At 39.7% G+C, this 26,742-nt stretch overlaps 1 protein-coding gene across 1 annotated transcript in view; it reads left to right on the top strand.

Annotated features, from left to right (window-relative positions):
- The window catches only part of gmds (GDP-mannose 4,6-dehydratase), a 172,488-nt gene that overhangs the window by 128,755 nt on the left and 16,991 nt on the right, over positions 1-26,742 (top strand). Inside the window, exons 8-9 of the mRNA XM_038715078.1 lie at positions 4,710-4,828; positions 5,782-5,878. Coding sequence (XP_038571006.1) covers positions 4,710-4,828; positions 5,782-5,878 — 216 coding nt within the window. The remainder of the gene's footprint in view (positions 1-4,709; positions 4,829-5,781; positions 5,879-26,742) is intronic.

Genomic DNA, 26,742 nt, shown 5'->3' with positions numbered 1-26,742 from the left:
GGTTTACTTCTTTTTGTGTTTTGTGCCAGAACACATTCATTTATTTGATCTGTTTGGAGATGCTGTTCTGTAATGGCATTGAGGACAGATTAATCAACAGGGATTGATAATGTGTTACATTGTTTTACCTTCACATTAGCAGATTTTAAGCATAAGCATTAAAGAGTTCAGGGCCTGAACTCTTTAATGCACTCATTGGTATCACAGTGGTGAGAGTGTGTACTGTGTGACCTATACAAGAGCATTCTGAGTCAGCAGGCTGCCTTTGGTTTGTACCAGGGATTTTCCCGCAGTCTAGCAGCTTTGGTTGTGCTCTATCTGTCCTCTATCTGACAGAGGCATATGGAAGGGATTAAATATAATACACTTTCAGAAAAAGAGAGGTGGCAGCCACCACAGCTGAATGCTGAAGCCATGAAAGCTCCTACTGTATTAAAGTGACCGTTTCTGTTTTCTCCAGAAATGTGCATCCTGAAATTTGGAGATATCTGAAGAACTGCCGCTTTTTCCTATTTGATATACTTGACAACTATTAAAAGACATGTTTTATTTTAAAATGACAGTACCATTAAGGAGATATAAAAGCTTAAAGACTTACAGAAGTATGTTACGGCAGGTTTCTTTGATTGTCTGGAGTGTTAGCTTTTGACTTTCAGCTAGGGATGGTGTTGGTCGGCACTTTATCACATTTATAATCCTAATTGAAACTTATTTTGTGTGTTTTTGACAAATTTTGTTTTGAAGATTCAATTTTTGTTAGATGTTTTATGGCTGTCTCGGCATCTTGGGAATAAGTTGGAAATAAGTAGTGAGACTTATATCATCTTGTCCCTTTGATTGGTGTGTTTTGCTGGTCAATAAATAAATCTAGTTTAAAAAAGGAACAAAAGCAAAGTAAAACTGATAGATTGATATACATGAGTTAGAAGAAGAAAAAAAGATTTCATTTCTTAGAAGTAAACTCAGGTTTCACAAGATAAATGATGAGTTAAATGATTACCTGAATGTAGTCAAGGTAGGGATAAAATCTAGCATGGTGTGTATGATTTTGTGTCATCATTTTGATAGATATTGTACAGAAGTTCAACTGACAAAATGTTGAATTAATAAGCTGGTGCAAATGTATTTTGGACTGATTTAAATATCTGATCAATATACTTCATCACAGTGATATGAAAATCCTTCAATTTCAATATAAAAATTCCTGCTCATTGATTTGCAATATAAACAGTAGGACATATATCTAACAGCATTTATTGCCTATATATTCCCCTACTTCAATAATAAGAAATTTGCTAGATTTAGTAACAAAGCTTAAAACATTTGTGTAAACACAGTATTTGAACTTTGGTCACCAGGTTTCCCCTTGTGTGCGTCAAATTATAATTCAGGTGAAGGGGCTGTGGGTGGTTGCAGGGGTCAGTATATGTCTCTTAGCTGGGGTTGAGAGTGTGGAGTGTGTGATGGCGGGGTCATCCTGTGGCCATGTGAACAGGAAGGTGCGGGCTCAGTGTAAAGGACTGAACCTCTGAGCTGTTTATCAGATAGCTAATGAAGCAGAGCAGTCCTGAGGGAGGGCAGGAGGGGCAGCAGAAGGGAACAGAGAAGAGAAAAGGGGCAAAAGGTAAAAGGAGGAAGGGAAAAATGAAGAGTTTGAGAAAAAGATGAGAGTTAAATGTGGGAACAGCCCCAGTGAAGCCAGTATTCTCCCCTGAGCTGTTATCACTGAACAGGCTAAGAGAAATGAACCACAGTTTCACATGATCTCGCTAAACTTAATTCCCACTAAAATGAGCCTGAAGAGTACATATCATATTATTTATCACATTTCCTGGTTGAAAATCAGCAGAGGCCATATCACTCAGCTGCTGTCGTAAACATTTTCTCTGGCTGCAATAGAAGCCGAGCTGCGTTCCCAACTCCCATCATCACAGCCATCCAGTTTACTACAGGCCTCACATTCATCAGCATGGTCCGCAGGAAAAGGGAAAGAACCTGCTGCATTACAAGTTCAAATAATCAGCCAGTCAGATGATCAAAACAGTATTACAGTGTTTGATATTTCACCGTTCCCAGCGAGAATTAATCCTGTTCACATCGAGAAGGGAAAGATGGCAGAATGTCACTTCACATCTGATTGAATTCTCAGGCCAGATCTATGGTCTATATTGTTTGTTCTTTCTTAAATATTATAGTGTTATATGTCAGGCTGCAACTAATGTTGTTTTTCATTTTAGATTAATTGTTTGATCTCTAAAGAAAAAGGCAGCTAGCAAGCGGATTTAAAATACTTAGAAATCAGCTTTGCTGGCGTTTTATGAGGAAGAAAATGCACTCGACAGGTTTGTTAAACCTCAAGAATACACACTTTTGTTAGTCTACAAGAAAACTCCACAGGCTTCCTTTAAGCAATACATATTTGAAAGACAAATTTGTTATTGTAAGATAATTTTATTCTCTAAAATGAACGAGCTTCAATTAGTTTGTTGTGCTATCAGTTATACACTGAGGTTCTATTACTGGCTTATGTAGCAGTGTGAGAATCTGGTGTGTTCATCAGGGGCCGCAGGGTGAGAGGTCAGGCTCAGGGGAGTCATCAGCGTTGAGCAGTAAGGTGACCCTGAACGATCCTGAGATAGGACGGCATTGCCTCCCAGAGGAGGAGCATTCCATCACTCCTGGTGAGCGTGTGTGTGTGTGTGTGTGTGTGTGTGTGTGTGTGTGTTTCAGAGCATGCATGTGCCTGTACCACAATTGGCACATGCATTACTACGTAAGATTATCATAACATACTTTTTTAAGGTGAGATGGGCTGATTAGTGTTCTAATATAGTCTTTTTTGCAGCAGTACAAAACACCAGTTGCTTAATTCGTCAGTCTTTCTGATTAACTCTTTGTAGTTGTCACAGGTCAGAATGTTTTACTTATACAAAAGAAATCTGAATATATTACGAGAAGATTGCCATTAAGTATAATGAAGGCATTCCTACTCCCCAGAGGATGAACTTTTCCCATTTTGGTCACTTGTAAGCTTTCTTTTAACATCACCAACACGTCAAATGTAAATAAATAGTCATGGTTATTTTGATTTTCTTGACCCTCTATCTGATCCCACTGTCAGGTCAGACGTTTCCCCTTTACCAACACTTTGGTTCATGAAAAAACAAATGGTCAGATTTACAGATGTGGATATAGCATTTATCCTAACATTTTGGTGACACCCTGACATTTCCTCTAGCACCACTAAGGCAACAATGTCTAATTATGCAAATGAAACATCTAAATGTAATCGGCAGATTGCTATGAAACACATGGAATGCATTAATATATTTTTTATAGAAAAATCATTAAGGCGGTGTTTCCGTCATATAATTATATTTCTAGGGGCTTCTACTGGGAGGTTTTTCTTTGTGTGTCTGCAAAAGATACTCGTATGAGTTGTACTGCAGAGGGAACACAGAATCTGCTAAATCTGCAGAGGGAGACAGCCAGTTTCTGCTCAATCCAACTGTATCACATAAAACATCCTGATGTGGCTGGATGGAACACATATTACACACAGACGAAAAAATACCACACACACCATTGAATACAAATCCAAGTAGAGCACATAAACTGCGCTGATGTGCTCCTCAGAGAGCGAGACAGGCAAAGTGTTTAAGTCACCTCAGAAGAGACAGAGTGGAAACCAACTCTATCTTTCTGCTGTGGAGAAAAGACAGCAACTGTGTGGGCTAGACACATTAACAATAGGCCAGAACAGAACTAGTGGTTAACAGTGTGGCGAAAACTTCATCGCACAAGTAGTTTCAATACAACAGAAAAGGTAAGTAAAAGGTGTCACTTAACTTCATGAGGTTTTCTGTAAGCACCTGTTGCATTTATCTCTATTTCTTCTTTTAACATTTGAACCATTGATTTTATAAAGTGCACAAAAATGTCAGTATTTTCAAATACATAAGAACTGAAATCAATAAGCAGAATCAGGATAAAATCTAAATCATACTACCCTTGCTGTATATAGCACTTGTCATGTCTATCCTTGTGTCATGATTTAATTTGTCAGCGCATGTGCAGATGTGAGCATTTGTCCGTCTCTCTGTCTTTGTGTCCCCGGCGAGCCTCTTCTAATCAGGCTAGACGTGCCAGAGGTCAGCAGCTCTGACCTGCTGGCTCTGGTTCACCATAAATATTATGGAACCACGCACAGACGCCCTCGCTGGCTGTTTAATATAGTGCTGGGTCCATTAAGGGACCCAGACTATCAGCTTTCACTGTGGTATATAGGCTAATAATAATACTGCCTGCGTAGTGTAGTTGGAAATAGTGAAACACAAGTCAGAACTGGATGCTGGACTTTTATTTTTGGAAGTTTATCATCTCCTTAAGTTTGCTGTTACCTTTTCATCTGTCGTATGATCTCGTTTTAAGATGCTGGACCATGTTAATTGTGTGTATGGCCACGTGTGCGTTTTTGTGTGTGGCAGTAGAGTGGGCCTGTGGGAGTGCTCTGTCCTCCTTTCCCACGCTATTTGTCCCATGAGCCCCTGCGGTGACGTCAGGACAGAGGTATGGGCGACTGCCCCGCTCAGAGGTCGCAGGTTCACTTCCTGTCTGTCAGGACCAAGTTGGGCAGGGTCCAGTGTGGAACGCTGAACTGTCTCTATGATCTCAGTGGTTTAACCTCTCTGTCTCTCTGTCTCTTTCAGGCTATGTGGCTGATGCTGCAACAGGAGGAGCCTGAGGATTTTGTCATAGCGACTGGGGAGGTGCACAGTGTAAGGGACTTTGTGGAGAAGGCCTTCAAGCATGTGGGGAAGACAATTGTGTGAGTGCAAACACAGATGCACATACACAATCCTATTTCAGACATAAATTCAATAAATGTTTTGGCATACATCTTTATCCTGCTGGAATAAGCCCATAAGTCACTTTTCTGTAAAAGTCTAATCAATCATAGGACAGACCTACCGACCAACATACCAACACTTCTAACACGGTTCCAGACTGAATTAAATGTCGTCACATTGGTGACGTGCAGTGTGTACTCATAGAGATACAGTACTCTTTACCTACTTTTCTCCAGAGCTCTGTAATAAATCTGCAATTCAATTAACATTTCTTATTCAATAGAAAATAAAATACATCCAACCAGCCACAAACTGTAGGGAAGATGGCATCACATGAGACAGGGCTATAAAAATAAAATAATTATATTATTAATTGAGAAATGTCTTAACTTGTGGTTACCCAGTAAAACATGGGGAACGGCTAACGTTAAAAAAAATTCATCACTGATGCATCCTTTGAGAAGACTGAGAACACTCTTCCTCCTTCATGTTATTATGTACCAACTCCATGCTGTATTCCAGTACTGCCACTGCTCCCCCTCGTATACCAGATGCTAAACATCACACGAACATTTCATGGTTCTGTCATGTTTAAATAGACCCATCACAGAACATTTGTGGACAGATGAAGCCAGCGTTGTAACAGGTTCGGTGTCTGAAAGAGGCTACGATTCAATGCCACATTTCAGTCCCCTGCTCTGTCTCACCTCTCATTCACCTCCCTCATGAGTCCTAGATGATGCTGACATGTTGGTGAAGGTGTGTGACTGTTCTCAAAGCCTTGCTGTGTTGATTTTTTTGGAAAAAGACAGGTGACATGTTTTGTCTGCACGAGGCGTTAAAGAAACAAACTAACAAAAGAAATAATCAGGGAGACCTTCCAGCAGCTGTGGGAAAATGTTCCTTCCTGCTAAGATTTGTGTCTTTCCAGGTGGGATGGAAAGGATGAGAAGGAAGTTGGCCGTTGTCAGGAAACCGGGGTTATACGTGTGAAGGTGGACCCAAAATACTTCCGTCCTACTGAAGTGGTAAGTCAGGTTTCTCCCTCCACATAGTATGTGGTGTTTATCTTTGTTTAAATCATGTACTGGCTTGAATTTGTTCATTGTTCTTTGTTGATGACCATTTTAAGCATTAATATCTTGTGATAATGTTTTTCAAATTTGCTACAAAGACACATACTGTATATAGTCGATATAGTCATATAAGCGTTAATGGCTCTGCATTTAACTGTCTTTGAAGGAATTAAATGCATGTCCACATTAGCCTGCACATTATCCATTCACTAGCTTTGAATAAGATAATAAGTGGATCAAGATTAATTTGTCAAATATGCTCCTTCATGTTAATATAACATAAAATGAATTTACAATAGCTATAAAAAAGTTGTTCTTAGGGTTTCCTGGTAGTTGAGTGATATGCAGGCAAAAATGGCATGAAAATGTTTACTTTTTATATATATATATATATATATATATATATATATATATATATATATATATATATATATAATGTTGTTAACAGACAGACCACCATGATCGGATCTTCACACATCATTTATACATTTTGATTTTAGAGATTTGTTATAAATTAAAAGCCTGTTTCCTCTCAAAGGGAGAGTAACATATTATTTTACAGAAGGATTGTTGATATTTAACCTCAACAGCCAAACGAATACACTGGCAAAATATTAAAAGTTATACAAAAAAAAGTACCAAGTAGGCTGTACTGGTACTACTTTTCCCCAAAGGAAAACCAAAAAAGCCAAGTAGAGTTGAAGCGATCCGAGCTTGTACCATGCAGTGGAAAAAGGCTATTAGAGGACAGTGCTGGTAGTTTTCCATGTTTTCATCCAATTAACCACAAATTGGTTATACATTATTATTGCCAACCATTATTTTTTTCAGCATTTGTTACAGATTATTCTCCTTTCATGTTTGCTGTGCAGTCTATCGGAAAGTAATGCAGACCATATCAGCCAACTGCAGTCACTGCTGCAGAATGAAGTTGATCTACTATAATAATATGTAATTCATATAGTTCTGTTTATTTCATGACACAGCACAGCACATATTTCCTGTTCCATTTACCTGACCTTAACATGAATGTCATATGTTTTCTCTGCATGTATCTGATTGCCGGTCATTGTGTTTGGGACTGTACACTTATCAGCCGTAAGGGGTGCAGTTGACAGCCTCAGGCTGCTTATTGTATGCTTTTAAACAGCTGGAAACAAGCCAGTCCACCTCTTTAAGAGTAATGTAGGCTGCATCCTGCCAGTTGGTGAATGGGTGCAGCAAACAACTTTAAAAAACTTTCCTTAATAGTGAGGCCATGTTTTGGATTGACTCTCTCAGTTGCTCTAATAGCACTGGAAAAAATCGGTCTTTTAATTTATTATCTTGTGCATGGACAAGTGTTCCTACCGAAGTTGTTAGCATCCAAGCCAAAAAAATTAGCCATCATATTATCCCTCCGTCTCTCTCTAGGTGTGAAGTGTCTCTGATAGTCGTGAGGTCTTTCTCTCATCGCTGTGGCCCAGGGTTTTTGTGGCTGCTCCCCAGGGAGGGTGTAGGGTTACCCAGGGGTGTTGTGGCTGAGATTAGCTGTCAGGTTCTCAGTTTAAAGTCAGGAGCGCCCCTCTGCTGAGCTTTGGCCCTGGCGAGATTAGAGCTGAGATCCAGTTGAGTGATGGCGCAGGATTAGCAAGGAGGCCTTGCTGACTGACTGCTGAGGCTATGGAAGCAGCGTTCACGCACCTGGGCCTTTATTCTTTGTGCATGTCAGCTCATTCATTCAAAGCCTTAACCCTGAATCCGCACTGAAAACTACCGCAGACTCTGGTCAAATCAGCAAAGAAACAGGTCAGTGTCTTTCACAAGAGTTTTTGTGATACATCAACAAATGGACAATGTACCCTGTAGTGTCGATGCCTACTTAATGTGTTGACACGTGATGGGAAGCTGTGCATGAAACTATCAGACAACCTAGTCCATCAATAAAGCTAAAGCTAGCTGAACTTTTGATCAAGTACAGATTTGTGTATTTTAGACAAATTTCCCATTTAATCACAGCCCTGTAATAAATGTGCCGTAATGGAGGTATTGATTAATTTAATGTTATTTTGGAGGTTATATATGGGAGGCTGCTTGAATTTGTGGTGTTGCTTTTGTATTGGATTTCCTCATAGGATAAGGTTATTCTAAAAATGTGCTCCTCCAAATGATCAAACTAAGCATTATCCCCTGCACACCTGGTAGCCAGGTGTGCAGGGGAAAAACAAAATCATTGAAAAGAAAAAGTGAAATTCCTGCACAGTCAGCAACTAGTTTAATAGAGATACAGCCTTGCTGTCATGGACCTTTGTCAGACATAGCTCCTTCAGATGAGTAAATAATTGTAGTAGTAGTATAAACGTGTATTGTAGAGCAAATGCATGCTATTACATTATAACACTTATTGTAAATGTGTTAATATTTGTATTGTCACTGTACTGGCTGCAGACTTTACAACACAGCACTGCTTGTAGGTTAGGCTTGGATCTGTAGTTTTTCATGTATGCAGGAAAAGACTTCAGCTAACAATTATTTTTATTATTGAGTAATCTATTGTTTTGTCCAACCAGCAGTCCAACAAAGATATTCAATTTACAGTGATGAAAACAGAGAAAAGCAGAAACTCTACACTTGAGAATCTGAAACCAGCAAAAGTTTTCTTTATTAAACGTTAAATATTTTTTAAAAACTGACTCAATTGTTTTTGTCAGAGTATGTACTGGTCATTTTGAGTCAAAAAAAGTTTTTCATTGAAAGAAGTTGAATTTCAAGAAGAAGAAAACGGTTCATTTACAGAGGGCGATTTCTCTGCTCTGTCTCACTGTCTCTTTATTTCTACGGTAGGGATTAAAGAGACTGAAGAGTGTTTAACCTCTGACCCCTTCAGACAGGAAGTGACTGACACCGGGCTCACAGCTCAGCATTGTGGCTCTCCTGAAGTGGAAATACCTGTCATCAAGTGTGTGTGTGTGTGTGTGTGTGCGCGCGTGTGCGTGCGTGCATTAAGAATTCAGCTGACTCAGACTCTTTGGTTTTTGCCGTTTAGGTGCAAGAAAACATTGATCCATGTGGGGACTTTGTGCAGATCTGTGTGTGTGTCTGTGTGTGTGTGGCTGTATGTAGGAGGAGTGAGTCCTCGGGCTGTGTGCTTATATATGTAATTCATTATTATCCCTGTCAGTGTGTGTCTGACATGAGCTCCTTTATCTCCCCAGCCTATTCGGACAGGGTCGAGCAACCAGGGCGGGTTGTGAGGGGGTTAGATATGCAGATGTGCTTCAAATGTGGTGCAAGTGTGTGTTTCTTTGTGCATAACCGTGCACTTGTCTGTGTTTATTTGGGATACACTGCCCCGAGGCTGCAGAGGTTTGTCTGTGGTCATGGTCGCTGTTTGCTGGATGTGAAACATGCTGGTTCAGAAGAAAAAAGTCAAGCTTCCATTTTCCTCTTGTGACAGTGAAAGACGTGTGGTTTGAAGCTGTCAGGGTTGTTTTGAATAAAGCTACAGGTACATTTCAGACTGCTCCAACTGTCATGGCTGCAGTTTTTTTCATTTGTATTGGCTTTGCAGAGGTGTCAATCACATTTGTCAGCCTGTGGGTTTCTGCCAGCACTGAGGTTTGGCTCAGGTGAGCGGCCTCTGCCCGAGTCTTTGCAAAGGTGTGTCACGGTGTATTATGCTCTAATAGTCATGATAAGTCTTGGTTGCCAGGGCTACAGGGCTGTGGCAGTGGATAATTCTAGTGGGATGATGACTTCTTCTGTCTGATTCTCGCAACTGTGTTTAGACCTTGTTGAGAGATTCACAAAGCTGGAAATGATCAGTGAATGTGTATTTGATCCTTCTTTATTTAATCCACATGATTCATGAAGGGCTACAGAGATGCTAAAACTGTCAATAATTGTGTTAATTAGTACAGTATAGTAGATGAATTATGTAGAGTAATCTTGTGCTTAGGGTTGTGTGCGTGTCCTTTACCGCCTTCAAATAGCACATTGCATTTTCAACATGGGAAGTCAAGTACAGAATATGCCAGAGAGAAGAAAAGTGCAGACTAGAAAAGCAATTATAGGGGCACTGCAGTAATTTAGTATTGCATCATATAGCTGGTGGAGATCCAGATTTTAAAAAAAGAAGGAGCGCAACTGTTGCAAAAGAGGCCACGATATGCCTATTTTCTCTTCCTGGTGAGGGTCAAATACCAAAAATACTTCATCCTACGTAAGTGCTAGCACGTCCTTACAATTCATTGTGAGGCCATGAGGAAGCTCTTGAGTTTGACGTACTGTTCATCATATTTTTATGCTATTTTTTTGGTTTAACTACTGTAGTTTTATGCTGCATTGGAATACAAAATCCCTTCATTTAGCTAATTTAAGTACTGTAATTTCCTCCATGATCTGATGTGTCTCTGCTGCTGCTGCTGTTTACAACAGCGTAAGTTTGCAACTTATGAACTCTGGAATTTAAGCTAATTTCCAGAGAAGTCATAAAAACCCCATGACTGGATCGTTTTATTAAACTCTTCTCATAAGTGCAGTTAACACGACCAGTTTAGAAAACATTTAATGGATGCTGTAATTGAAAAAAAAATATCTAGAATTACAATAAATTTTTTATGTTAATACTTCTAATTTTAGTTGAAATTTCTTTTAAATGTCACTCCAGTTTGCCTTCAAGGGTATCCAATATAATAATATAATTTGGTTTACCTTTTAATTGCAGTATCTCTCTTTTCACTTAACCTGAAATATTTATTGCATATATTCCAATTTCTCTTAGTTTTAGCAGTGGAAGCATTGATTTTTCATGTAGACAAAGTTAGTATGTGCACGCACTTGCATTGGTGTATGTCTATGTGCATGCACACACTTGTCCGTGCTAAGGCAGCCCGACTGTCATACTTCCAAGTTCATGTGTCACCGGAGGGTATAAACTGCTGCGAGTTGAGTGACAGCTCTGCGGTTTTTGTCCAACCTCTCATGCAGCGGAGGAGGAGAAGAAGTGGTGATAAATGGGAAGTTGTCTTTCAATCTGTCTTTATCTGTCTCTGTCCCATCAGTGTTTGCATTACTCTTGCCCTGTCATTTTCGCAACACCTCCTACCCCTGCCTTTTTGCACTTATGTCTGTGTCTCAGTCACAGGGATGCAACAAGCATTGGTTGGCTACTCAGGAATGTCCTTCCAGGCGAGATTATCCCTCTGTAAGAAAAAGCAGCAGACAGTTGACCTGTCTTCATCTTCCACCTACTCAGTCTGCTGTAAATACTAGAATCAACAACACCCAAGTAAATTCACAAAAACTTGACCTCATAGAGGGACCAGATTGTCTAGTCTAAGGATTTTTTTTGCGTAGCATGTGCCGATGTGACGTTTTTAGTTACAGCATGGTGCATAGTAGCTCCCCTGCGATAAAATCTAGAAGTGATCTTCGTATATATTGACAGATTGGAGAGATTTCGATCTATGAGCATCTCTCGGCAGCTGTAAAGCAGGCTAGCCAGAGGCACCTCTGCTTGAGTTCCAAGGTGGAGCTGTTTATTTATTTTTTAATCCTATTCCATCGATAATCTTTTTTTCATTAATCAGATAATTTTAGAGTTTGAACATGTATGAAAATATTTGGAAATGCACTTAATAAGTTCACAGTACCTAAAATTACATCTTCAAACGAGAAGCTTGAATGAATGTTTTTTGTTTTGACTTGATAAATGACCAAGATTAATCAATTGTCAAAATTGTTGTTGTTTAATTTTTTGCCTGTCAATTAATCAAGTCGTACTTTCAGCACAAGATCCCTGCATGATTATGACAACACAGCATTTCACAGTGGCATGAGTGGGAGGCTAATTATCTCTGTGGTGTGTTTTGATTGACCGAGAGACATCACTATCAGAAATTCCCATGTATCAAGAACTACAAATGCAAATTAGGCTTTGCTTTGAGTCACGTACAAGCATTCCCTCGAATTGAAATCATTGTCAATACAGGACTGATCATTCTTTTGTTTTTGTCTTAGACATGCAGGTTTATTCTTGTGCAGTACAATCAAGTGTGCAGGACTGCTACATACCACTGCAGTTGCACGGGCCTGTGTGACTCGTCAAGTGTGTGCTGCATACACATACACACTAAAATACGCAGTTTGTCATTCCAGGCTAAGATTTATCTTTGTGTTCATGCAAAGAGAGGAAAGACACTGATCAAATAAATCCAGCTCTTATCTTTGCTCTGACCATGGGCAACATCCTGGCGCTGTATCAAGCCGTATTCTAGCTGGTTAGTGGTGCCATTGTTCATTATTTATTGGCAGTAAGATTCCTCTGAATGCTAAATTTCACAAGTCTGGATAAGAGCAATAAGTGAAATTTAAATGCAAACTTTGAATCAAATCTTTGAGTACTTACAGCATGGCAGAAACATCAAATAACTCATGGCAAAATATAGTTTGCATTCGCACCTTTGACAGAGTAGTTGCCTTGCCTGTTTTGTTTTTATCCAGACAGCAGGTAAGAATCAAAAGCTTCCACTTCAACCTCTAAAAATAGCCCTGTTGACGCACCACACCTCGGCATCTGTCAACTGTCTGTCCGTGAGTACGTGTATCCAATAGCCTCGATTCTAAACTTCCTTCTTCCTTCGGATGGCTTTCATTCCAGCAGTGAGATGTGGGTAACGAATTCACCAGAAACACACTCTGCTGCATTTTCTTATACGTCATCTGTCTTCATTGGATGAGGAACACAGACAATGGTTAGAGTGATCAAGGAAATAAATATGGCGGGTGTTGTGGTAACCTTTTATGACTGTTGGCAAGCAGAGTCAACCTACCTGTTGAGGTCATCAACTTAACAAAGACACACCTGACTGATCTGGTTACTAAATAATGTTTTGCATTGTCAAGCTTTATTGAGTTTAAAGGACAATTCCACCCTTGGATACTCTGACACAGTTAGATACCATCAGTGTATGATGTTGAATGCATTCCTCATGGCTTTGTGATGAAGTGTTGTGACCTGCCTTCAATACTTCAGTTAGTGATCTCATGAGTCTAACAGAGCGTCTTTTGATTGCTCCCACAGACTGGGGCCTGAACTGAACAAAGGTAGGACCAAAACCTGCTAGCTAGCTAGAACACTAGCTTGCAAAGAGTGGGTTATTGAAATCCTCAATTAGAGCCATCATAGACCGGGTACCAGGCCCTGAGCCCTGGCATGCATGCACAAAAAACACATTGCTATGCAGTTAATTAGTCTAGTTCACACTGAAGTGTAACTGCATGATATCAGACAGTAAAGTTAGAAAATCAAGAAAATGCACATACATACTGTGTGCTTACCGTACAGCTCCTAAAACTTTATCACACACTCCTAAAACAGAAATATGCACATCTAAAATGGCACTATGAATACCGTCAGCAGCCTTATGCACATTCTCTGAGCTCATCAATTGCTCAGAAAATAACAAAAAAAAAGTAAAAGCTACTTTTAAGCCAATCTGCTGTCGTTGTCAGATGTTTGTATGGCAGCATTACAGTAGAAGAAATGCATTGGTTACCAACAACAAGAAAGGTTGTAGGCCTTATACCTGAACCCCAGCGAGCTTAACTCACTTTCTGTGGTCGCTCCACCTGCACATCGCTCATACAACCATGGATGCTTTTTTATTGTGTACTCAAGGTAATAGCAAACTATTGTTTATTGGTTTACACATCTTTAGAATAGTGTCTGCTTTTGCAAATTCCTTCTTTAGATAGACACAGATCCAAAATATTTCCTGGGGTTTACTCTTTACTCAAGGTATTGAGGACTCGAGAGATATAAAATGTTTCAGATGAAACTGAGTATAAAATCCCATGGCAGCTTGGAAATGTCCAACTGATGCTATGGTGCAGCCATAAAAACAATGGTTTAGATCATTCTTTCAGTGTAAGCATCATATAGTTTCAATGAAGTGTTGCAACAACAAGCAGAGACATAATATATATGTGATGTAGTCACACAATGTGAAAAAAGAACTCGAGGCTGCTTAAGAAATAAATTTAAGGTGGGAAATTGGGGTTCAGGAGTTTAAAGCTAGATGATATATTTAGTTAAGTCTGCTAAGCAGTACCAGGTTGAACAAATGGCCAGTATTATTATAATGATATTATAACTTAGTATTATTTAATCTTACCTACTTTCTGTAAAAAAAACTTCAAAGAAGAAGAGAAACCTCATATGTGACATTGCAGTTGATTCTGCAGTCCGTTACTCAATAGAGTCGGAACACCAAGGCAGCAGAGGAACAGCATCTAAAACATTTGACTGGTTTTATTACTGCATCTCAATCTTACTACAAACAAAGGTGGAACCACTACAGGTTGACACAGAAGTAATGGGATGAATAACATAGTAATATAAATGTTAATTCGTACAGCACTTTTGAAAGACCTAGTTGCAAAGTGCTTCTATCAAGACCAACGGCATTGAAAAGCAAATAGAAAAACAGATGGTTAAATAAAAGACCTCAAGACATTAAACTAGACCAAATGAAAGATTAAGTGAAGGAAAGCAAATATGATCACAGTGAGTGAATTCACGTTGTAGTAGCAGGAGCAATAGTAGTAGAAGTAGTAGTGGAAAAGCTCAATTATGCCTTAAATTTACTTTAGCACATATAGCGACCATACAGTCCTTCAAATGTCTCAGGTTTTATTTAATCACAAGCCATAATTCTTGATTAAGAAACTGAATCCATATATGTTTACTTTGTAGTCTCACCAACGTGGCCATAAATTGATCAACAATCGACAATAGGGACCCTAACATAAGGGTATGCTCAAGTTGAGCAAGTTTTAACAAGGTGTCGTCCAACTACGTTGGAAAACAAAGGTTTTTGTAACTGTTCCGATGGCCACAGTTTAAGGTGAAGTGAAAAGCCTGCCGTCGGAGCCATTCAAATGAGTATAAAAAGAGAGAGCCTAGGAGAGAAGCTCAAACCCTTTCTACTTTCTCACCTCTGCACACTCTTAGATTGTTGGTTTCAGAAAGTAACAAAAACTGTTCCAGTGCTGAAAAGGTTTTTAGGGAGGAATTGCAGCTGCTGTTTGACCATGCAACAAGCACTTTGACTGAGGAATACTGACACTTTTAGAGTCAGTATAGGGTCTTTTGTAGCAGTAGACATGATGTGCTTGGTTCTCAGGCCTTGTTGAAGAAACAGAGCTGGTGTTGGGTTTCATTTGACTCCATGCAGGCGGTCCAGACCTCATAAATCCACTCCCAGGATCCTTGTAGTGCTGTCTCCACACACTGAATGAGTATTGCAGTTTCGCTGATTGGAAGAGGACGAGACATGCTCGGTTTGATTTGCTGTCAAGTGTCTTAGTTTTTAAGAAGATACTGTATTGTAAAACTCTTCCTCTTGACCCCATCTTAAATCCACAGCAATTACTGACTTTCTGAACTTTTTAGTATACAATAACACAGATGCAGTGAAAAACAGCATGATTGCAGCAACCACATTGTCAGATCCCACTATAGAGCAAATTCTTTATCCTAACAATGAGAAAAAACGTATGGCCCCACATACATGTGTGTGGCGCTGACATAGTGGCTCTTTGCAGGCAGTAACTTATACACTTCTGCCCCAGAGAAGATTTAACAGTTGGCCTGTTTTGTTGCGTAATATCTGCTACTTAATGAAGCCTGAAATATGGTGGCTATTTCAGAGTTTCCCAGTATTAGGTTGGAATTCTCTTTAACCGTCCAACTGAGAGTTTTTTCAAAGCACAATATGCTCTTTTGCGCTTTTTTATATTTCACTTCTTCAAGAACAATTCAGTTATTTTACAATGTAGATCTTCCTATTGTTTATTTGGGTTTAAGCATTTTAACCTCCAGGTTAATTATAGAGGTACAACGCTGTGTCAACACAATTAGGCAAGCCTCCAATTTGAATCTCATGTTGGCAGATGAAGCACTATTTGCCTAGAGAACAACACAGGCAATACATGTATAAAGACCTATCTAGTCACATTTCTGTCAACCTCACTGTAATAAAAATAGGGAGGAGAGCGACGGGAAATGTGTAAAAAGGATTGTAACTGCTCGCTGAGCTCCTCATTTTTCACTCTAATTTCTGTTCTTTCCTTCAGCTTTACATGTAACTCCCAAACCGTGTCACCACTCATGTACTGCTTCCTGTAGTGTTGTCTAGTGTGACTGCTACTTTGCCTGACAAAGTTGTCAAGAGCCATGGAGAAGAGGAACTGTGATATTGAACTATGGTTGGGACGCAAACTTTTTATCATCAGCATCAGTCCAAACTGCTGAATCAGATTCAGAAAATGCAAACTGTTGTGCAGGCAAAAAGTGAGTGATCAGGCTCGAATTTAAACCCTTTATTTAGCAGTTTTTACCTGATGTAAAAGTAAAGGTGGAAGTTATCCCACTCTGTCCCTCTTGAAACTCCACTGTTTTGCACAGATTTTTAACGGTACAACTTTGACCTTCTTAATTTGCACTTCATCTGCTGGTGCATGCACATAGTGTTAATATGCAGCAGACTGTTCTGTTACAGTATAGGATCTGAGTAATTGAGTTTAATTATGAATCAACCTGCCCAGCCTCACTGTATATAGCTGGGTACTAAATCAAAAAAACAGAAATCCAAAAAAGTAGAGGATTTGCTTGCAAAATCCTGGCCTGCTGATGATTTGTAGGTAAGTGTTTTTAAATGAATACTTGATTAAATCATGCCTGATTTCTCATGTGGTGATTCTATTGCTCCCTTCCATTGTTGACAGTTTTTCAAAACAATAGACAATAAAAAATGGATGTTTTGGATATATTTGTCTTTATTTTTCAACTGCAAAATTGCATGTTTACTGTGTTTACTGCTGCCCTATGGACTCACTCCTAAAGCTGTTTCTAGCAATCCAATAAGTAACTGCATTATTATAATAATCACAAGGAAAGATGACCACAAAAATAAAATCATGGTCATGAATAAAATAGAATTTTCCTTTTAAGGCACTCTTTCGGTTATGTTAGAACGCTGTCACAAAATTCATCGAGTCAGAGTCAATGACCTGCCAAGATAGTGACCTGCTAAATATGTCGACCTGGATTCATATATCTGATTTCAGTCTGGCTGTAGACTGGGGTATTCACCTTATATGTCAGTTATCATTCACTTAACTATGGTTTTGGACAATGTGGGCCTGTCAGGTCGGGAGGGATAGGGAGGAATGAGCAGCTATTATTATCCCGGTTCACGTCTCTGGCAGTGTAGTGGTGTCAGTCAGAGGCTGGCGGTGGAAACCAGGGGGCTGGTTAGGACTGCTGGCTCTCTGAGGTGCTTCATCTCAGGGACGAGGCAGCAAGACCTCTAACTGAACCACAGCCGGTTGGATGGAGAAGTGCTGAGGCAGCAAACTTAGCCCATTTCACTGGGTGGAGTTCCTATACTGTGCTATAGTCTTAAAACAAGAAGAGGTGGCTCCCGGCTGTGAGCCAGCGTATGACTTTATCATCATCCAAACATCGTCCCCAAGCCCAGATTCACACATCATTGTCAATTATTTTGTTTTATTCCACACTTGTTTCTCAGCAGCAGTAGTTAGCACCAGCATCTGTGATCAATTTGTGCAATTTATGTGTCACAAATTAGTCTGTGTTTTAAAAGAAGCATGTGTCTTTGTGTCGTATTGGGTGTTGGCGAACAGACTGAGCGCCGAGATTCCTCAGATTCCTCTTGGTAGAAGCCAGTGATAAGGGGAAATGCGAGGTAAGGAGAGGCCTTAGTGTTCTGACAGCAGTTTTCCACTTTGATGGATTGAGGTGAATGTTTGAACACCAGACAGACATAAAGAAGCAAATGGCTTTTATAAGCAGCAAGATTTATCCATTGAACAAGCTTCGTCGAACTCCGCCAGCTGAATTTATGGCACTTGACACACGAAACGGCTATCAGCGCAGAGGTTGGATGTTTGGCAGAGGTCCATGATACTTTCACACAGAGGAAGCATGAAATATTAGCATTATTATAAAAGGTTTCCATATATTAGGGAGGAATTGGTTGTCCTTTTCCAAGATGGTTCACAGTGAAGTTACCTGGAATTCTGCTGTCTGGAAAGCTCGCTGACAGCCACATTCTCTGCAGCAGTGTATAGAAAATGATAGATAAAAGACAAGGTTGCAGAAGCGATTGCACATTTTCACCCATAATTGAAATTTGTCAGTCTCCATTATATCTTTTTTAACCAGTTTCCATAGATATTTGAATAGAAATTTTAATTAATCAAGACACAGAAACTTCAAAATGATGTCAGACTTATATAAGTAGACAAGTAGTCTGGATCGACCTAGGCTAGATTAGTAGGGTTTTTTATACAGGAGTGTTTTTCTGAATGAAGCATGTAAGTTTCAAATGCAATTCTAAATCAACAGCAGTCCTTTCACAGGTGTGGTGCACCAGGGAATATGACTGAAATAGAGGTAAAGCATCCGTTTTATTATTTCAAATCCGCTTCTCTTGTTTTTGCTAGGCACATGGCATTAGCTGGCATTTTTGATATCATTAATTGAAACTCCTCATTGTTAATGATTTGTTTGTGCTGCTTGATGGTTCAGTTACTCACAATATTGGCTTCTCTGCAAGCCTCCGCAACCTATAGTTACAGTGGCCTTTTATTGTGGCCAGCCTAAGGCACACCTGTGCAATCCCCATGCTGTCTGATCAGCATCCTGATATGCTACACCTGTGAGGTGAATGGATTATCTCGGCAAAGGAGAAGTGCTCAAAACACAGATTTGGACAGATTAGTGAACAATATTTGAGAGAGATAGGGCTTTTGTGTACATCGAGAAAGTCTTAGATCTTTGAGTTCAGCTCATGATGAATGGGGGCAAAAACAAAAGTGTTGCATTTATAATTTTGTTCAGTGTAGATTGTGTTTTTGCAGACTTCTCTAGTTAACAATGAAGAAAGATGAAAATGGAATGGGCTTTATATAGCTGATAACAATCAATAACTTCATACGCCCTTGATATGATTTGGTAGGTCACCTTAAGACATTCTTAGCTTAGTTCACACGTGGATAAACTCTCGACTGTATGAATGAATATTGTGCTTGCTCTCCAAATAAAATCAACGTTTAACTCAATTTATATTGTGTTTTATATCCATTCAGCCATCAAGCCATGAGTGGCTTAGAGTAACAGTGTAGGGTTTGGTGTGCCATCATGGTAACAACTGCTTCCCTTTTCTGTTTGGCAGTACGTTCGTCTGTACTCACATTTCCATAGGCCTGCTTATCTGATGATGGCCAATCAGGTCTCTAACTTCCTTTCTGGTCACCAACTATAACTTACTCTTCATGAAGCCGTTCTCTCTTTTCCTCCCTCTCTATTCAGTTTTATTCAGCGGTGCTTTATAAAACACAACATCAAAGCTTAAAGTATACAGTAAGTACATTAACAAAAACTACAGAAGTACGATTATTACATTACAAAAGAGGTGATGTCCTGTGTATCAAATGATAAAAATTAAAATAGCACAAACAAAGAAGCAAGTGAGCTATAAATCTCACTAAGTAAGTTATAAGTAAGCATTTAAACATGTAGAGGTTGTATGTGCGTGTGTGTATGTATGTTTTTATGCATGGGAGGAAGCATGTGAGAAATTATCATCTGTCAGTTTCGGTGACATTAAGCTGCTGCTCCCGTGTTTGATTGAGAGTCAAAACGGAATTAAAAGAGATTATGTACTTGAGGAACCACAACATGATCAAAAGCAGATTTGTGTTCAGGGAGAGAACACTCATGCACATGTTTGGGTGCGGTTTTCTTTAGTATAGAAGCTATGATTTAAGGCACTGCACTGCTGTCAGCCAAGTGTATATCATACTAAGTGGCTAGTTTGACTCTTATTATTTTTCTCCTGATTGGCCGCATGTATTGAGTTGCAAAGTGAAAGGAGCCGCTCGTTATAGAAGTATTTTTCACCACTGGTAATTCGCATTTCAAGGATTTATTTTAATGATATCCCAAATATAGAAACACAGGACCCTTGTCATTGTTATAGGTTTATATAGTATGTTTTAATTATTTCTGCTTGGTCTCTGAGAAATTGTTTTTTTTTTTTCAAAGTCACTCTAAATGCTAAGTGATCCTATCAAAGGCTTGAATAAGAGCTGTAGTGGATTCAGAACACTTTGTTGTTGCAGTTGTAAACCAAGCCATTGTTGATGAAATGCTCAGTGATTGCATGTTTTCCACTGAAATGCTCCTCCACCTTTGACTTTTATAAAAGAACCAGATATTTTCTAACACACTTGCTCATCTTTTGTACTGATAATACAATCAGGAAAGTTACATGTCCTAAGTGTTGTCCCTGCTCATAAGGATGTACCAAATGCAGGTTCCAGGTGCTTTCAAGGGTTGCCGAAAAGTTCTGTCGATTGTCCAACTGCAGACACTGGCAGAAAAGGGGGATACAACATGCAGCCAACCAGTGCAGGGACAAAATTAAAAAGATGTAGCAAGTTTATAGAAAAATGTAATGTGACAAAGTGTGCAGTACAACAAACCAAAAAATGACAAAGTAGCTGAACATGCTGGACTGTTTTGTGCCACTAACTGATTTGTGCCAGCCTCAGCAGTGCTCTGGATTATTTTAAGGCATATGATATCTTATTTTTATCATTTCCAATATCAGCACCACTTTTTCTGTTGACAGAAACGCCGGTAACATCTGTGTACCAAATTCTCTCAAGGATCTTTAAAGTTCAGGTTAAAGTTCCTGCAGTGGAAAAGGACTAATTGTCTATTCATAATGAATCTTTGGATGCCCATATTAGCTTCTGCTACTTCACAATATTATTGTAAATTGGTTTTCTTTGCAGGAGGTCATCACAGGCTCAGCGTCACCATCAAGTAACCAGATACTCTGCTGCACTAAAATACAGACTTTAACCATGTTGTAACAGAGACACACCAGCACAATGACACAAAGAGGTCAGCAGTGTTTTAAACATGTTTTTAACCATGTCCATTTCTTTATGTGAGTGGTCCCTGGGATCAGAGAACTGTCTGTCAAGGGGACACTAAAACGGGTGTGTGTTTGTGTGTGTGTGGGAGGAGGGGGGAGAGTGGGAGAGAAGACGGAGGGTTTCCGACGGATACCACTCCCTTACCACGCGTGAACTGATGTGAATTTAGGTGACAGGAGGTTTTAACCCCTGGGAAAGGATCTGTGAGGGGAAAAAGGAACTGGGAAGGCTGAAAAATGGGATTGACCCTTAACCCTCAGAGTCGGTAATGTGATCTTGGTATCTCTATTGTGGAGGGAGAGAGGTGGGGAGGAGGTCACCAGGGGAATGGGAAGGTAGCAGCTAAACCGAACTGCTGATTAGAATTGATCCTGCGGTCATCACTGGTCTTCCAGTGCTGCAGCTTGGAAACACGCAAATATTCATACAGTATACATTCAAACAGTGCATTGAAATATGTGTAAAACCAAACTTGCACTTAAAAAAAAAAAGCTATTTTACACTTCAGCCAGAATCACATCATGTCTCATGTTAGGCAGGGCTGGACTGCAAAATCCCCCTTCTACTAGCATTCCAAATGTTGTGTAATCTGGAGAAATTTGCAAATATCTAACAAAAAGGCAGAGCCAGAATGGCTTGATATGTAAAAACAACCACGCCACCATGAACACTCTGACCTTAAAACTACTAACACACTTGGTATAAGCAATGGAACTTTAAGATAAAGGTTCTTGAATCTAGTTTTTGTCTCTTTCAGAGTTAAAAAGCAGGACATCATTTTTGCTTTACACCTGATGCTAAGGAGCTTTACCAGGAAGTCGTAAATCAAAAAGAGGTTCACACCTCCATGCATTTGGAGTCACCAGTGCAGCGATTGGCACAGCTGGAAGTAAACCTGAGTTTCTGCTGTGGCCCCTCATGGATTTGGCAGTAAAAATAAAACAGTGCGTAAAAATAAGGCTCAATCAACTTGTTTTAAGACTTTTCTATAATCAAGTGACGTTTATCTTATACTAGTAGTCCAACTAGATTGCAATATTAAACCACTTACTTAGCTATTTTGTTTTTGCAGTGAACATGGTGCCTTTAAGCCATCACGTTTTCTCTTCATGGATGGTTTAGAAATGAGTGGGACAGCCATGCAATTGCTGACGAGTACACTGCACTTTATGGTGTCCTTTTAAGGTGTTATGTTAGTAATTAACATAACATCATTTCAACTAATTTATGACACATCTCACCACAAGTATTGAAAAATTTCTTTCTTTTTTGCATTGCAGTCATACCATGCGGGTGAGTTGTGTCATCAAGTTTAGTTCTACCAGTTAAATGTGGGAAATTCCATGATGGAAATTACTGTGAATTTGTTTTCTAACCAGCCACCACTTCAATGATTTCATCTACATATAAATAGTTTATTCTCTCTCTTGACCTTTATTGTTTTATCCATTAAGATTTCAAGAAAGTATGAAAATGAGAGGCAGCTTATCTACAGAGAACACTGATTCTAAAGAACATCTGAGCGTCACTGATATCAACGGTGAAAAAGCATGCAAAACAGCCCAGGGATGCTGCGTCATCACTAACCTATTAGGATTTGAATAATGTCACAGGAGGAGGACATGATTTATTTTTTTTGGATGCACACATTTCCCTTTTCCGTCTTCCCCTACTGTGCAAAAAAATCAACAATCCTCTTGAATGGAGGAGACACAGGTTTACTTATTCCTCTTGCAGTGGCGGTTCTAGACCAATTTTATTAAGGGGGCCAGGCTGGAGCCAGTTGTTTTGTCAGAGAGGCACATTCGATCCATGTCTTGTTTAGTATATAATGTAATATTTTAGTATGTTTCAGTAACAGGATCTTTTAATAATTACATTATTCAACAAAAACCAAAAACATTCCTGTTAACTTAAGCTCAAGTTACAGTACATTCTTTGATGGAACACTTCTTTGTACGGCTTAATGAACAGGATAAGCTCTAGTGTACTAGACATTCTCTGGATCCCAGTATGTATTTTGAATCCCACTATAACTTTTGCTAGGAAACAAACAAATGTCTCCATATTCACCCCTGTTATTAGTCCTGATGTGAAGTATAGACAAATGTAAATACTTGATGATAGGCAATCATCTGTGCATTAAGGAGGGGGATACATTTTTGTATGTCCAGCCTGGTAGGACCAGTAGGCTAATGTTATGCAATGCATTATTAAATTGTTACGATAATAATTTACCCTTTAAGGAGAGGGACTGAGAACAATTTCCAGCAATATCCAAAGGCAATTGAAACATGGATTTCAAGGATAAAATATTGTCTACAATCCATTAATTTTACATTTCGAGTCAAGTAGATGTAACGTTGAGGCGAGCAATGTGTTAAACTGATTCGAGCTTGAAAAAGGTGACATCCTGTCTAGATCTAGCTTCCAAACAGTAACATGGAAGTGATCAACTACGTGGTCATATATAACATCGTCAGACTATCCCAAAATAAATGTTGTTCAGTGAAGTGAATAATACAAAGTTCAATAACACGTAACGTTAGCCTATAAAAGCATTCTTATAATGTCCTAAAGGGTCCGAAGAGTTGAGGCACATTTGTTCCGCCTTTCGCTTCAACGCCATATCGTATCCCCCACTGCCACAGTCCTGTTGCAGTTGTGACTGCAGTGAAAATTGTCTTAAAATGAATACAATCTTTTAAAAAAAGATGGATCTCTTCACCAGTGATATAATAATAATAAATACTACCAGACTGCAGCCCAGTAGCTTTTGTTCATTTTTGAAAAACCTTGTCTGAAGGTATCCGTTGTCTTGCATGCTAATATACCTCATTTTCCTACTCTTCAGGTAAGAAACAACTCAAATTGTTGTACTAGCCTGGGTGGAGAGGTTTAGTTCTCAGGGTCTGAAACTGCACTGATTTATTGTTTAATTGAGCCGACTCGTTAAAGTTAGCTGTAATTGATGCCATAAAAAGCCTGGCCGCCAGCCAAACTCTGGGTTGTGTAACACTAAAGGTTGTGCATGCAAACTATCATACCTGAGAATATTTGACTACTCCAAACAGAGCTGTGGCTTCTCAGTTTGAAGCTCAGTCTAACGGTGCTGAAACTAGCTGAAAGAGGAGTGCTGGGCTTGTGCAGGAGATTTAGTCTGCTTGTAGGAGAAAGAGAGATTGTGGACTGTGTGTGTGTCTGGCAGTTTGGTATTTCCTGAAGGAGTTTCCTCCTACCGTCAGAGCGGAACCACCCTGGGCCCCTCAGCAGTTCAACCCACAGACTGACCCGGTACTGCTCCCAGAGAGACATGGCAGCAGTGTGGAGCCACATTGGATATGAAGGTGTACGAATATAGAGGAGCATTGATAAAGATGGTGACAAACAGTGCAGTATGTTGTTATTAAGGCAGAAATGCGTGGTCTCGCCAAGCCAAGGAAGTGTCTTCAGTTCTGCTTCAGGCTGTAGGCAGTTATCCAAAGGTGTGGGAGTCGTATTTGTCTGTGTTGCCCTTATTTGCATACTTCTCCATTATTTGTCCTGTGATGTCTGCTGTGTGATGGATAGGTGTGTCTTCAGCATATTACAGTAATTCGTTGGCCGTTGTCTGCCTCAGAGATAGCGAGGTAGCACCGAGGATTGTGGGCCAGGATTCCTGCGCTATCAACCAGCCTTACTCGCTGCTGGGCCTGACGAGAGAAACCTGCCAGACTAGGTGGAAAGAGAAGGGGGAGAGAGGGAGAGAGCCTTGTTGACAGGGTGAGGGAGAGAAGGGTGAGTTATGTCAACCTGTGTCTTTGCCCCCTAGTCCCAGCTGGGTTTAATTACCCAGAATTCTCCATTGAGCAACTTTGGGGGAACATGGCTGCCGGACTGTCAGAGGGGGAGAGGTAGAGGAGAATCTGGGCTCAACTGGGACTAGTGCTCGCCTACACTGTGACATTTAAAAAAAAAATAATAATAATGCTGTTTTCTTTTTTGAATGTTGGGTTGTAATGTGAGCATTATAAGAATAAACCCTGCTGCTTCCTACCTCAATTACAATGTTATTACCTGCTTCCCTTTGTCCCCTGGATATATCATTTCTACTAAGATTGGGCAATAGAACATTTTCTAATATGGATATCCAGTGGATTACAATTGAGTGTATATTTATAGATAAAATAAGCAAGTGGGAATGTCCATTTATGACAAATTATTTGAAGTAAATAGTTCATGGTTGTGTGTCACGTTGTTCCAAAACTCCAGTAACTCCAAAAACTACCAGAAAGCAGTCCTGCTCAATGACCATCATTGCCCAACCCTGTGGTGTAAACCAATCTCTTATTGCAAAACAATTTAACAATCGAGTGCGGTCACAAATATTAGACCCCCCACCCCCGCTTTTTAAATTTTCTTCTGATTGATGGGAAATATTCCTTGAGCACAAAATGAAATGATTGGGCAAGGTGTCCTGTTTACATTCTTCAAAGTAGTTAACCACAACGAAGAGTATAAACATGAGAAGGATACTAAATCCAACGTTCTGCCACGTGCAGAGTTTAGAAAAATAAAGTTCTGGATTTAATTCATGAAATCATTACTGATTTACTGCTGTGCTTTTTACTGAAGCAAAGGTTCTGTAAGAATATATTTGTCCTGCAGTTACTGAATTGTGTCATCTGTGGCTGATGTTTTAGAATCTTACAGAATCCCCACCACTAAAAGACAAAATAGGTTGTTTGTCAGGGTTGTGATTACTAGTAAATCAATAAAAGGCTCCATGTTAACAGCTGATGTGCATAATGAATAATGCAACAATGCAACATTATTACTTTTTTGGGATGCAGGAAACTGTTATATTTGTCAGTTTAAGAAAACACATCCTAAATACATGAAATGATATCTACTTGAAATGATGTCACAATCTGCATGAACATCCTTCTTGTGTCTCTTGTCTTCACTGTGATCAGTGACAGAAGCAGAAAACATAAGCGGAGCTACGAGTCGAGAGTTTGAGAATGGCAGGAAGGAAGGAAAGTGAGAAAGGGATAGAGGTGTAGCACCGGCTTAGAGCGAGTAGCTGAGATTTTAATGTCTCTCTGTGAGAGTGTATGCGACCCATAGAGCAGTATGTTTATAAATCAGAGAGTCAGGCAGTGTGTGTCTTGCAGGGCCGATGTTTCCTGCAGTGTAATCTGAGTCTCTGGTGGAATGTGTGAACCACATCCGACTCCACTCCACTCGAGCCCCCGACTCATTCAATATCCCACTGTAAACAACTCAGCTCTGCCAGGCAATGGGACAGGTAGAGTCACTACACCCCCCAAGAATAACAGAATACAGGAAATGCTTCAAAATAAAAGCACATTGGGTCAATTGGACAGCAAAAGTCAGTCCTGGAAGGTGATATCAAACTGTGACTTTCATTCGCTGTGCTTTCTGCAGTGAACCCTCATCCTCTATGACTTTTTCATTTTGTGTGTGTGTGTGAGGTTTAGACTAAGAGGTTAATTGTAGTGTGACCTCTCTAATGTCTTTCCTTGGCTTGTTATCTTGATTGGGTAATTAATACTGGGGCTGCTCTCTTCAGTCGCCCCACTATTCACATGTCTGTCTTTCACACACACACACACAAACACACACTTTCGAACCCTCCTGAACTCGGGAGCCCCCACATTCCTGTAACCCTAAGGCTGCTCCGTCACATTACTTGTCCTCTCTCTCTACTCTTTCCTCCCTTTCTCTCACACTCTCTCACTCTTGCTCAATTTATTTCTCTTTCTCACTCAATCATTCTCAGAGCTCGCTCGTCC

This window comes from Micropterus salmoides, unplaced genomic scaffold, assembly GCF_014851395.1.
Source record: "Micropterus salmoides isolate LMB-PRFRI ecotype aquatic unplaced genomic scaffold, ASM1485139v1 Ms_hic_scaffold_13, whole genome shotgun sequence".
Lineage (NCBI taxonomy): Eukaryota > Metazoa > Chordata > Actinopteri > Centrarchiformes > Centrarchidae > Micropterus > Micropterus salmoides.
Note: the sequence above shows the minus strand (reverse complement) of the source record. Positions and strands in the feature narration are given on the sequence as shown.